The sequence below is a fragment of the Schistocerca gregaria genome, chromosome 7, assembly GCF_023897955.1.
Source record: "Schistocerca gregaria isolate iqSchGreg1 chromosome 7, iqSchGreg1.2, whole genome shotgun sequence".
In the NCBI taxonomy this organism is placed as follows: domain Eukaryota; kingdom Metazoa; phylum Arthropoda; class Insecta; order Orthoptera; family Acrididae; genus Schistocerca; species Schistocerca gregaria.
The window spans coordinates 345,142,563-345,157,167 of record NC_064926.1 but is presented as its reverse complement, the minus strand read 5'-3'; the positions used below and the strand labels follow the sequence as shown (position 1 = coordinate 345,157,167).

Below are 14,605 nucleotides of genomic sequence, written 5' to 3'. Positions count from 1 at the left end.
CTTACCTGTGTAACGACTGAATACCCATCCTATACTGCCGTTTTGTTACCTGTAGTTTTGTGATGTCCACAGTGTACTTCAAGCAATGGTATGATGCGTACTAGATCGTTACGGCACTTCAGTTCCTTAATAACAGTGGAAAGTGTGCGCATCGCTATTATTGTTCCAAGAGCAGAGACATACGTAGACAAATGTTCTGCTATTGTAGCACTCAGACAAGGAGGTTTATCTGTGCCCCAAATTACGAAAAAGTGTGGCGAATCAATAGGAAGAGTGCAATACACCCTTCACCACCAGAAGACAACAAGCAGCAATAAGGATCTATTACGACCAGGACTACATGGCTACTCCGAAAATCACACTTACGTGCCTGACAGGGGGTTCATCGAACCACTTTCACAATAATCCTCCGTTATTCCACTCTTGAATAACGCGCGGGAAAAACAAACACTTACGGTGTAATGCTGTTAGAAGAGGAGAAACTTCTTTCGCATACTCTACGTAGAATCGTATTGGTATCTCGTCAGCCGCGCGGTCTTGGGCGCCACGTCACCGATTGCGCGGGCCCTCCCACCGGAAGTTCGAGTCCTCCCTCGGGCGGGGGTGTATGTGTTGTTCTTAGCATAAGTTATTTTAAGCTTGTTTAAATATTGTTTAAGTTTAGAGACAGATAACCTCAGCAGTTTGGTCCCTTAGGAATACACACACACTCACACACACACACACACACACACACACACATTCGTATCCCCTCAGGTCCAGCGGCCATTGTTGAGCGATTTCACTTGTCTTTCTGTCATGTGGTCACTTACATTGTTATTTGTCATTTTCGCTATCGTGCGACGATTTAAAGGAGTACGATTTTTCCTAATGTAACAATTTTGGAGAGAGGCGTAGATATTGCGGCCTTCTCTCTGTCATCCTTCGTTTCGATGTCATTATGGTCACAGAGTGCAGGAGAGATGGCTTCGATCCGTTTACGGATTTAACGTATGAACGAAACTTCCCAAGATTTTTTGTCATGTCGTTAACATGATCAGACGTGAAATTTTCGAAGCAAACTAAGACTGCATTCGAAGTTAAGAAACCGTTTTTTTTCAGTTTATTTTGTGTTTCATTTACTTTCAAGAGTATTAATCATTGGAGTTTTTTGTTAGTTATCTCTGTTGATACGTAGCAGGATTTTTTCAGTCTTCCATATTCTTCCTGTTTCTGATAATATTATTGGTGCCGTTTATGAACATTAATAGCATAGTGAGTATTTTCAACTTTATTTCCTAAACTCGTTCGAAAAGTTGGAAAACAGGTCGAGATGATACAGGCGGGATCCGAGAAACTTGCAGAAAGAATAAACCGAATGACACAATTAATCTGGACTTCAACTTCAGACAGAAAGCAAAACGGCTCTGATCTGTCTAGTCTATAGGAATGATGGCAAACTGAACTGTGACATCTATCGAGTAATCACCGTGCTTAATTTGTGCTGCAAGATCCTGTACAGCTGCCTCTTACATAGACCTCAACCCTTGGCAGATAGTCAGGGACGTTTTCGGCAATGGCATTGAAAAGTACACTCCTGGAAATGGAAAAAAAAACACATTGACACCGGTGTGTCAGACCCACCATACTTGCTCCGGACACTGCGAGAGGGCTGTACAAGCAATGATCACACGCACGGCACAGCGGACACACCAGGAACCGCGGTGTTGGCCGTCGAATGGCGCTAGCTGCGCAGCATTTGCGCACCGCCGCCGTCAGTGTCAGCCAGTCTGCCGTGGCATACAGAGCTCCATCGCAGCCTTTAACACTGGTAGCATGCCGCGACAGCGTGGACGTGAACCGTATGTGCAGTTGACGGACTTTGAGCGAGGGCGTATAGTGGGCATGCGGGAGGCCGGGTGGACGTACCGCCGAATTGCTCAACACGTGGGGCGTGAGGTCTCCACAGTACATCGATGTTGTCGCCAGTGGCCGGCGGAAGGTGCACGTGCCCGTCGGCCTGCATCGTGCAGCCCGCCTCAATGGTGTCGCGACAGGCGTGAATGGAGGGACGAATGGAGACGTGTCGTCTTCAGCGATGAGAGTCGCTTCTGCCTTGGTGCCAATGATGGTCGTATGGGTGTTTGGTGCCGTGCAGGTGAGCGCCACAATCACGACTGCATACGACCGAGGCACACAGGGCCAACACCCGGCATCATGGTGTGGGGAGCGATCTCCTACACTGGCCGTACACCTCTGGTGATCGTCGAGGGGATACTGAATAGTGCACGGTACATCCAAACCGTCATCGAACCCATCGTTCTACCATTCCTAGACCGGCAAGGGAGCTTGCTGTTCCAACAGGACAATGCACGTCCGCATGTATCCCGTGCCACCCAACGTGCTCTAGTAGGTGTAAGTCAACTACCCTGGCAAGCAAGATCTCCGGATCTGTCCCCCATTGAGCATGTTTGGGACTGGATGAAGCGTCGTCTCACGCGGTCTGCACGTCCAGCATGAACGCTGGTCCAACTGAGGCGCCAGGTGGAAATAGCATGGCAAGCCGTTCCACAGGACTACATCCAGCATCTCTACGATCGTCTCCATGGGAGAATAGCAGCCTGCATTGCTGCGAAAGGTGGATATACACTGTACTAGTGCCGACATTGTGCATGCTCTGTTGCCTGTGTCTACGTGCCTGTGGTTCTGTCAGTGTGATCATGTGATGTATCTGACCCCAGGAATGTGTCAATAAAGTTTCCCCTTCCTGGGACAATGAATTCACGGTCTTCTTATTTCATTTTCCAGGAGTGTATATTGCATCTTCGTTCTCCGACAGCTTATTGAAATACTGAGAGAACACGGTAAAAAACTACACATTTCCTTTGTAGATTTAAATAAGGTCTACAACTGCATATTCTGGAGGAGCCTGTTAGTTGTGTAAAAGAGTTCAAGATTCCATTGAAACTCATCAGCCTGGTAGAGATCTGCCTGAGTGAAACGCGCTATAAGGTGAAGATGGAAAACCGAATGACAGGCGACTTTGAAACTGTGACGGGTCTACGGCAAGAGATGGCTTCTACGCTGGTCAGTTTTGCCCTTGAGAAGATCATACGTGAGACTTTTAAACAGAACTGTGAAGAGATCAAGTCGAAGGTAAGAACCTGGCATATCTAGCCCACGCAGGCTGTACCTGCTTAATCAGCAGCTCTGAAAAGGAATTAAAACAAATGATCAGGCACTGGAGATGGCTGCCAGCAAATCTGGGTTAGTAATAAAATAAGCCAAGACGGTTTACGTCGTTAAAACCGGTCACTCGAGGTCAGAATACTGAACAACTACAGTCACTGTGGGAGGGAGGCCGATCCTAAGAGCTAAGAGAGAATCTGCGAATTTACATATCTGGAAATTCTTTTCACGGAGAATTCGTCATACGAATTGGAGATCGACGCCAAGATACAAGGAGTAAACCGATCCTTCTATAGCCTAACACAAATGCTTTGATCTCTGGAGATAGTTCAAGGGTCGACTACATAAAACCCTGATCCAACCCATGGTACTATACGGTCATGAGATGTAGAATATCCGAATGTAGGATTTTCATAAACATCTCTTATTTGATAAGAAAAGTGCTGCGGAACATTTGAGCTCCGGTTGGACGCAAACACCGCTGAAAGGAAAATAAGACACAACCGTGAGGTGGACGGATTGTATCGAGATGCCAACATAGCATAATTGCAAGATACGAGCGACTACAGTGGGCTGGACATGGAAGGCGACAGGTGGCCCCGCAAGTTCCTGTATTTTATCCCCACAGGCAGGAGACCCTCGGGAAGATCAAGGAAGAGATGGAGGCATGGCCTCCATGAAGACCTGCAACATTCTGCGATAGATGTGGACGGGTGGCGGCTAGCAGCGATAGAGAGAAGACAACCGAGAAGGAAACTTGAAGCAGCGCGCGGTCCGTTCGATCTGATCACGGGAAAATAAAAGCAAGGCATTCAGAGAGGATGTAATGTAAGATCCTTGTCACGTAAAAGCAGATTTTTATAAGCGTATTAATAATATCAAAGATACACATCACTTATACTAATGAAATACGTTTACCTTTCTACATCTACATCCATATTTCGCAAGCCACCTGACGGTGTGTGGCGGAGGGTACCCTGGGTACCTCTATCGGTTCTCCCTTCTATTCCAGTCTCGTATTGTTCGTGGAAAGAAGGATTGTCGGTATGCTTCTGTGTGGGCTCTAATCTCTCTTATTTTATCCTGATGGTCTCTTAGCGAGATATACGTAGGAGGGAGCAATATACTGCTTGACTCTTCGCTGAAGGTATGTTCTCGAAACCTCAACAAAAGCCCGTACCGAGCTACTGAGCGTCTCTCCTGCAGAGTCTTCCACTGGAGTTTATCTATCATCTCCGTAACGCTTTCGCGATTACTAAATGATCCGGTAACAAAGCGCGCTGCTCTCCGTTGGATCTTCTCTATCTCTTCTATCAACCCTATCTCGTACGGATCCCACACTGCTGAGCAGTATTCAAGCAGTGGGCGAACAAGCGTACTGTAATCAACTTCCTTTGTTTTCGGATTGCATTTCCTTAAGATTCTTCCAGTGAATCTCAGTCTGGCATCTGCCTTACCGACGATCAACTTTATATGATCATTCCATTTTAAATCACTCCTAATGCGTACTCCCAGATAATTTATGGAATTAACTGCTTCCAGTTGCTGACGTGCTATTTTGTAGCTAAATGATAAGGGATCTATCATTCTATGTATTCGCAGCACATTACACTTGTCTACATTGAGATTCAATTGCCATTCCCTGAACACTGCGTCAATTCGCTGCAGATCCTCCTGCATTTCAGTACAATTTTCCATTGTTACAACCTCTCGATACACCACAGCATCATCTGCAAAAAGCCTCAGTGAACTTCCGATGTCATCCACCAGGTCATTTATGTATATTGTGAATAGAAACGGTCCTATGACACTCTTTGACACACTTTGGTATCAAATTAAGCAGCTACCTTGAAAAATATATCGAATCGTAGTTCACTGTAATTTTGTTGAGATAACAATAAGTTTTGTGTACGTCCTGTCATATATAGTTCTCGCGCCATGGAGCACCATTACACTCAGCAAATTCGTTATATCAAAAATGACAATTTTTATAATCTTGCCTCTGTGGACGCCCTTGGTCCTTCTGGATACATTTTTGGTGACCAGTCCCAATTGTTTCGTTCTGTTAGACAGATTTCTCTTTACAAGAGAAACAAAGATCCATGCTACGTACGCTAAGGAAAAATCAGTCACAAGGTTGATGTGACACATCCCGAGGCGTCAGTAATAGTCTGTTAGGAAATGGAGAAAAATTCTTCGAAGGAGGGGGACGAAGGAACTTAAAAATTGCAGAGGGAGACCAAGACTCGACTACAGTAAGCAGGTGAAAATGGATATAAATTTCAACAGCCCATTTATGCAGAAAGTAAGTGTGTTGTGTAGAATGGACCAGCGTGAAGAGCCGCATCAAAACAGACCTTGAACTGAAGGCCACAACAACGCCACTACAAGCTAAGGATGGTGTACATCAAAAACTTCTGCCTGTCGTCCTGAAATAAGTTCGACAGATAAAGAAATTACTTTTTTCTCGAAGCAGAGAAAACATAGCAGTAAAGTAAAAATCCTGTTCGCTCTTTTTCGTTTGTTGGAGAAAATTAGTTGCTTCTCACTGTCTGATAACGTTTCCTAAAGCGTCTTTGTCAATGCAGCACATCCAACAGTATTTGTCACTTGAACTACACTTTTATCGACTGCTCCAGATAAGTTATCTCGCGAACTGATATCCATAATCTCTCTTATCACTTTCACCTGACTTGTTTTTTCCGTCGAAAGTCACGCCTTACGAAGTACAGATGCTGCTAATAACACTATTCACAGAATGCGCACTCCATTTCATTTCAACAGATGTGTTCAAAGCGCTACGCCCCAATGTGCTGTTAGTTGAATTGGTCAAAGTCATAAAATTTTCTCTTCACAGTTTGAAGATAGTAACTGTTCCGAAAGAACAGATACCAATGATGACCATGCAGCTTCTCTAGAAAGAAATGACATTTAATCGAAACCATCAGCTGCCAACAGGTGTTGTCGATATACCTCAATGGGGACAGCTGAAAATGTGTGCTCACAGGAAGCGTTCAGGGGATAAGTCCGGCATCCTCTGTGCCCTCGGTGGCTCAGATGGACCGCCGGCACGGTAGCTCTGCGTGTTCGGTCAGAGGGTTCTCTGCCCTCTGTAATAAAAAACTGAGTCACCGGCTCAACACTGAACTTGAACGGGTTTCATGGGACATCCGCACCGAACAAATACAACGAACAAAATCGAACAAAATGAGAACAATGAAAAAAGATGGATAGAGCGTCTGCCATGTAAGAAGGAGTTCCCGGGTTCGAGTCCCGGTTGGGGCACACATTTTCAACTGTCCCCATCGAGGTATATCGACAACACCTGTTGGCAGCTGAGAGTTTCGATTAATTATCATTTGTTCACAGTTTCTCACAGGCAAGGAATAAACTATTGAGAAAACTACTGAGAGAACTTTTTGACTGGCCCGCCCAAAATGATAAATCTTTGTCAACGATTAACGACGTAATACATGTCCTGTTAATTTACTCCTTTCGTTCTTCAAGTAGATATGCTACACCGTTGTTGATTTGATAGGTTTATACCAGTCCATAATTGATCCCCTGTATTACTATAGTACTCGATATATCTACGGTCTTGCCTTTGATTGTGAAGTCATTTAACGCGGTCGATCACTTACGATTACAGTGTTCTATGTCAAATTTTATAGGTTTTCTTTCTGATAAGTTGTATTCACACACACACATTTGATAATCGTTTCACGGTCGAAAACTTCACAATCGAAACTGTATAGTAATTCAAACAAAACAAAGATATGTTTTGCTTCATCCAGCGACAGTGAGTGTTAAAATGTTATCCCGCATCTCGTGGTCGTGCGGTAGCGTTCTCACTTCGCACGCCCGGGTTCCCGGGTTCGATTCCCGGCGGGGTCAGGGATTTTCTCTGCCTCGTGATGGCTGGGTGTTGGGTGATGTCCTTAGACATACTTAAGTAGTTCTAAGTTCTAGGGGACTGATGACCATACATGTTAAGTCCCATAGTGCTCAGAGCCACTTGAACCATTTTCTGTTAAAATGTTTTTTTTCTAACTATTGAATAAATTCTGTTAGCTGTGGCTGTAGAAATTTTTACTTGATATCCTCCTGTATCATACTCATATTTATGTAAAATGCAAAACATCCAGTAATTTATACAGAATTCAGCATAATTTACACCGAAAACAGAATTACAGTTAGCAACAACACTTTTAATAGATTTACTTTTTTCCATTTCGTGACAGAACCTATCCTTACCTTTCATTTTGGGGCAAGTATTGTATATGGTCTTGTATATTCGTGATTCCTATTTCATCCGCATTGCACATGTGATTTGGTATGAAGTCAAATTCACAAACTACACATATTTCTGAACACCTTGTCAATTAAATCCACCTGTCCTCCTAATGGTCGTGCATTCTGGTACCCTAATGCCGATTGTTGGGTATAGTTTCAGAAATACACTAACCCAGTAATCTCCACGAAGCACACGTTTTAAAAAAAAAATGCTTGAGAGTTATCTTGTTTCTTTCTGCTAATTCCAAGGCTACTGTCCATAATTCGTGTACACACAGCCTACAACAGACGTGACAAAAAAAATTCTTTTCTTATCCACAACTCAAAGAAGCATATGTTCTAAACAGGGTTTTGTATGGAAATTTGGACAGTCTACTAGCAGAATTTATTAAATTTCTTTCTTCTATATATTTAAAAGCATTGTATTCTCGTCAAACTTCCCTTATCCCTCTGTGTTTTCTCACTCTTTGGTATCTATTTTACATTGTCATATTTTACGATTATGATGAAAACGATACCTTATTAAAATTTCGCAAGTTTAGCACCACAAGCAGTATCAGGGAGCGCCGATACCCTGCCGTTCTCAGCCCTGGGCGACTAGCTCGGCAACTTGTTTCACAACATACGAGAAAAGATCTTCACACCTCTGACAGATCTGTGCAAAATCATTGAAAATGAACGGCACGCGAACTCAGTAAGAAAGTCGCCAGTACACGATGACCATACGACAGAAAGTAACAGCTATAGATACTTAATGGCGACGTAAAAACCGCTAAACATAAGGAAAGGTCACAATTAAAACAGCGCTGTGTAAGGCAGGAATATATAATAGCTCGGTATGTTTACTTAGTTGATGCGAACAGGATAGCAGCGGATAGCCTGGAAACGACAAAACTGAAAGAAAAAGATTCCGCCGGAGCTTCTTCCCCACAGAGGGAATTACGCTCTCCCCTACAATGATTTTCTGTCAGCGTCTAGTAGTGGACTGGAAGAGAAGAAATGGCGGCAATGTGGACAAAAGAACATGTACAAAATAATTCCGCAACCAGAGGTAGGAGGAGTATAAGTGTTTCGATACTTGCTGCCAACTTACTTGGCCATTCGGTAGATTATAAGTAGCATCCTGTTTCCAATTAACCACTAAAACGTAGTTTAGCTGTAGAGGAGAAGTAATTCATTGAGAACGTCCTCTCGACGGTGAAACGCGGAAGTAAGTAATGTTTCGGTTGATGACGTCTACGCTGAAGCACAATTATCACGCTCGCTGAACTGTTCATTATTTAATCCAAATTATAGTTCAGTATATCGTTGGAAGTAAAGAAAGGCGATTTAACTGTTGGTTGCTGTCTTCAGCACTGAGACTGGTTTGATGCAGCTCTCCATGTTACTCTATCCTGTGCAAGCTTCTTCATCTCCCAGTCCTTACTGCAACATACATCCTTCTGAATCTGCTTAGTGTATTCATCTCTTGGTCTCCCTCTACGATTTTTACCCTCCACGCTGCCCTCCAACCCTAAATTTGTGATCTCTTGATGCTCAGAACATGTCCTACCAACCTGTCCCTTCTTCTTCTCAAGTTGTGCCACAAACGTCTCTTCTCCCCAACTCTATTCAATACCTCCTCGTTAGTTATTTGATCTACCGATCTAATCTTCAGCATTCTTCTGTAGCACCACGTTACGAAAGCTTCTATTCTCTTCTTTTCCGAACTATTTATCGTCCATGTTTCACTTCCATACATGGCTACACTCCATACAAATGTTTTCAAAAATGACTTCCTGACGCTTAAATCTATACTCGATGTTAACAAATTTCTCTTCTTCAGAAACGCTTTCAAATGGTTCAAATGGCTCTGAGCACTATGGGACTCAACTGCTGTGGTCATTAGTCCCCTAGAACTTAGAACTACTTAAACCTAACTAACCTAAGGACATCACACACATCCATGCCCGAGGCAGGATTCGAACCTGCGACCGTAGAAGTCGCACGGTTCCGGACTGCGCGCCTAGAACCGCGAGACCACCGCGGCCGGCAGAAACGCTTTCCTTGCCATTGCCAGTCTACATTTTATATCCTCTCTACTTCGACCATCATCAGTTATTTTGCTCCCCAAATAGCAAAACTCCTTTACTACTTTAAGTGTCTCATTTCCTAATCTAATTCCCTCAGCATCACCCGATTTAATTGACTACATTCCATTATCCTCGTTTTGCTTTTGTTGATGTTCATCTTATATCCTCCTTTCAAGACACTGTCCATTCCGTTCAACTGCTCTTCCAAGTCCTTTGCTGTCCCTTACAGAATTACAATGTCATCGGCGAATCTCAAAGTTTTTATTTCTTCTCAATGGATTTCAATACCTACTCCGAATTTTTCTTTTGTTTCCTTCATTGCTTGCTCAATATACAGAATGAATAACATCGGGGAGAGGCTACAACCCTGTCTCACTCCCTTCCTAACCACTGCTTCCCTTTCATGTCCCTCGACTCTTATAACTGCCATCTTGTTTCTGTACAAATTGTAAATAGCCTCCGCTCCCTGTATTTTATCCCTGCCACCTTCAGAATTTGAAAGAGCGTATTCCAGTCAACATTGTCAAAAGCTTTCTCCAAGACTACAAATGCTAGAAACGTAGGTTTGCCTTTTCTTAATCTAGCTTCTAAGATAAGTCGTAGGGTCAGTATTGCCATCGTGTTCCAACATTTCTACGGAATCCAAACTGAGCTTCCACGAGGTCAGCTTCTACTAGTTTTTCCATTCGTCTGTAAAGAATCCGCGTTAGTATTTTGCAGCCGGGACTTAATAAACTGATAGCTCGATAATTGTTTCAGATTTATTGACGTATTGAAATGTTCGTAAGCTGTACTACAGGAATGTGGTAGGCCTGAGTGATATTTTATTAATTTTTCAAATGAATTCTAATAGTTTGTTTCTATCAGTTAGAGTCACTTAATATACAATATCTGTCTTCTATATTTGTGCAGTTGATGATTCATCTACCATTTTCTTGGAGATGAAATCGTCGCAGGCATCCTTAGGTTTACAGGTTTTCAGTACACGAGCTGGGCCAGGTGCCTTCTTTACGATATTGTGAACAGGTGTACGAGAAGTTGTAGGAGGATCTAAATTACAAATTCATTACGACTAATATATGTGATGGCATCTCTGAGCTGTAGGTGTGGAACATCATTGTCCGACTCTGCTGAAGTAATACTATCTGAACTACAGTAATCTTCCAGAACATTCTTATCTGCAGGTTCAAAGTTAGATTCTTCGCTACTTTTATCTTCAAGAATACTTCCTTCTTCACATGACTCACTGAGTGAAAGCACTTTCAAAATTAGCTGCAATAGCACGTACTGACTCTCTTGTTTTTCTTGGTGAAACTATAAGAAAGACGTGTGACTTGAACAACAACTCATGCAAAGCTAGACAGGTCACTATGGTAACAAAACTGCCATTGGGACAAAAACAAACCAGACTAAACAAGTCGGTGACAGTAACAGCAAGAACACCAATACTGAGCGATGATAAAACTTGTAGTACACCGAAATCTCTAACAAATAAAAGTAATTTCCACTAATTGTACTCTTATTGCTACTACACTAATGGCCATTAAAATTGCTACACCGCGAAGATGAAGTGCTACAGACGCGAAATGTAGCCGACAGGAAGAAGACGCTGTGATATGCAAATGATTAGCTTTTCAGAGCATTCACACAAGGTTGGCGCCGGTGTCGACACCTACAACGTGCTGAAATGAGGAGAGTTTCCAACTGATTTCTCATACACAAACAGCAGTTGACCGGCGTTGCCTGGTGAAACGTTGTTGTGATGCCTCGTGTAAGGAGGAGAAATGCGTACCATCACGTTTCCGACTTTGATAAAGGTCAGATTGTAGCCTATCGCGATTGCGGTTTATCGTATCGCGACTTTACTGCTCGCGTTGGTCGCAATGAATGACTGTTAGCAGAATATGGAATCGGTGGGTTCAGGAGGGTAATACGGAACGCCGTGCTGGATCGCAACGGCCTCGTATGTCTAGCAGTCGAGATGACAGGCATCTTATCGGCATGACTGTAACGGATCGTGCAGCCACGTCTCGATCCCTGAGTCAACAGATGGGGACGTTTGCAAGACAAAAACCATCTGCACGAACAGTTCGACGACGTTTGCCGCAGCATGGACCATCAGCTCGGAGACCATGGCTGCGGTTACCCTTGACGCTGCATCACAGACAGGAGCGCCTGCGATGGTGTGCTCAACGGCGAACCTGAGTGCACGAATGGCGAAACGTCATTTTTTCGGATGAATCCACGTTCTGTTTACAGCGTCATGATGGTTGCCTCCGTGTTTGGCGACATCGCGGTGAACGGTCATTGGATGCCTGTATTTGTCATCGCCATAATGGCGTATGGTAAGGGGTGCCACTGGTTACACGTCTCGGTCACCTCTCGTTCGCAGGGACAGCACTTTGAACTGTGGACGTACATTTCAGATGTGTTTCGACCCGTGGCTCTGCCCTTCATTCGATCCTTGCGAAACCTTACATTTCAGCAGGATAATGCACGACCGCATGTTGCAGGTCCTGTACGGGCCTTTCTGGATACAGAAAATGTTCGACTGCTGCCCTGGCCAGCACATTCTCCAGATCTCTCACCAATTGAAAACGTCTGGTCAATGGTGGCCGAGCAGCTGCCTCGTGACACTACGCCAGTCACTTCTCTTGATGAACTGTGCTATCGTGTTGAAGCTGCATGGGCAGCTGTACCTGCACACGCTATCCAAGCTCTGTTTGACTCAATGCGCAGACATATCAAGGCCGTTATTACGGCCAGAGGTGTTTGTTCTGGGTACTTATTTCTCAGGATCTATGCACCCAAACTGCGTGAAAATGTAGTCACATGTCATATCTAGTGTAATATATGTGTCCAATGAATACCCATTTATAATCTGCATTTGGTGTTGGTGTCGCAATTTTAATGGCCAGTAGCGTATATTTACTGCACTTCTACTATTATTGCTGCATCTGCTGCTAGTACCACCACTGCCTCTGCTACAGTTAATGTTGAATTAGTAGCTCCTAAATAAATGTAGAAATCAATGTGGAATAGAGAACGAGATAACTGTTAGTGGGGATTCTGAAGTGCTGCATATGCATTAAGGGTATTTCGGAAAATATTTTGAATTACGCAAAAAATCTAAAACATAATTTAGCTCATACTTGATAATAGGGAGGCCAAAGGTAAGCAGATGAAAGGAGTTTGAAATTAGATTAATAATTACAGGAAAATTTAAAAAGTAATGCATTTCTAGGGTGAGATCCTGTATAAGCATTGTAGCGTTGAATATGGATGTATCGATGACGACAGCGTGTTCCGACAGCCCCGCCTAACTCCCTGGTCGCGGTGCTCTCGAGCAGTGACGTAGTAACCGAGTGGCCTTCTCTGGCGTGTTGCAGTGTGCGACAAGAACCGCGTGGCGCCGCCCAACCAGGCGACCACGTCGGGCACCCCGTACCTGCTGACGGAGAACCGGCTGCGCCAGATCCGCTCGGAGTTCATGTACTGCTACTTCGACCAGGGCGGCAACTCGGACGACAAGGGCGACTACCAGACGGACCTGCACTCCTCCATGCCGCAGATCCACAAGAACCTCAACTTCCAGCTGCCGTTCTACGGCTTCCGTTACAACTACACCAGGGTAAGTGGGCGGTACACGCTGCAGCGGAAGTCGACGACCCAAATACCAATCCGACACTCTTCGTGCAACTAGTTTTGGGGCTGATTGCGCTGCTACAGCAATGATTAACAACACGACAACCGTTTAAATGGGGCGAGAGGAAAACAACTACATCATCATTTGCTGGATAACGGTATCCTGTAGACTACCAAATACGTGAAAGTCTTCAGCTATACATATCCATGCTGCTCATATGTGTTTTCTAACACAAGGGGCCTTCAATAAGTAAATGTACACTTTTTTTCTGAAATCAGTGCGCTTCTATTCAGAATTCCAATAAACTGGTGCTCTACGAGGCATCAAGGGATCACAAATTTAGCATTGGGAGGCAGTGTGGAGGGTAAAAATCGTCGAGGGAGACCAAGAGATGAATACACTAAGCAGATTCAGAAGGATGTAGGTTGCAGTAAGTACTGGGAGATGAAGAAACCTGCACAGGATAGGGTAGCATGGAGAGCTGCATCAAACCAGTCTCAGGACTGAAGACCACAACAACAACAACATTATTCCCCACTATTTTCGCTACAAGCCCTGTTTTTGAACATAATATCCGTTCAATGTTGGTACGTGGCCCCTTTAATACTACCTTGCACTATCCAAACCACAACTGTTATCAGGAAGGGAAACGGGATAGCGAATCATGATTGGTAATCGTACTTTGCTTTACACATACTTAATTTATTAACATAAGATCCCTGCAGATCATTCCCCACAATCTTCACTACAAGCAGCATTTACTTAGTATAAGTTCTTATTGAAACAAAACAAGTATAACCATAAAATGCATGTAAACCCGTTCAGAAACACGTAGCAAACACAGTGTTGCCGTGGCTTCGCCACACTTAACAAAAGCTTACAACTAACATTACATCAGAGTGCGCCACTCACTTCATTGCATTTAAATACTACACAGCCCAAACAACAATTAAATCTCACGCGGTTAACCACAATTCACTGGAACAGAAGCAAGAAAGATCGCCATGAAACAAAACCCAGAGCACACTTAGTTGCAGGTCTATTTTTATGTAACCCAAAAAACATTTGTTTAAACATCAGAAAATGACAAACTACCAAAGAAGTTTTACCCGCCTTGGCGGAAGGAAAAGATATGCTAAACATTTTTGTATGGGGTCTTGGCCCAAAGCAATCCAACAGTGGCAGGGTTACGTAAACGCAGCAGGACCTAGGCTGCGGGTTACACCTCACACCCCTACAATGCGTTGGCGCTTACAGCAGCTTTTGACAAACACAGAACAATTGCAGCTCTCTGAAACACACAAAATACGGGGCAGAATCCTTGCATCAGACATACGTGCATCAGTCTACAAAATGTTCGTCCTCAGCAATCACTGCTCTTTAGATTGAAACCATTTAAGGACGGTTCACCAATAATAATAATAAT

The 14,605-nt window shown here is 43.8% G+C and overlaps 1 protein-coding gene across 2 annotated transcripts in view; it reads left to right on the top strand.

Annotated features, from left to right (window-relative positions):
* The window catches only part of LOC126282127 (protein mesh), a 272,702-nt gene that overhangs the window by 49,885 nt on the left and 208,212 nt on the right, over positions 1–14,605 (top strand). For both annotated transcript variants that reach the window (XM_049981598.1, XM_049981597.1), the window contains exon 2: positions 12,923–13,164. In XM_049981598.1, the coding sequence (XP_049837555.1) occupies positions 12,923–13,164 (242 nt within the window). The remainder of the gene's footprint in view (positions 1–12,922; positions 13,165–14,605) is intronic.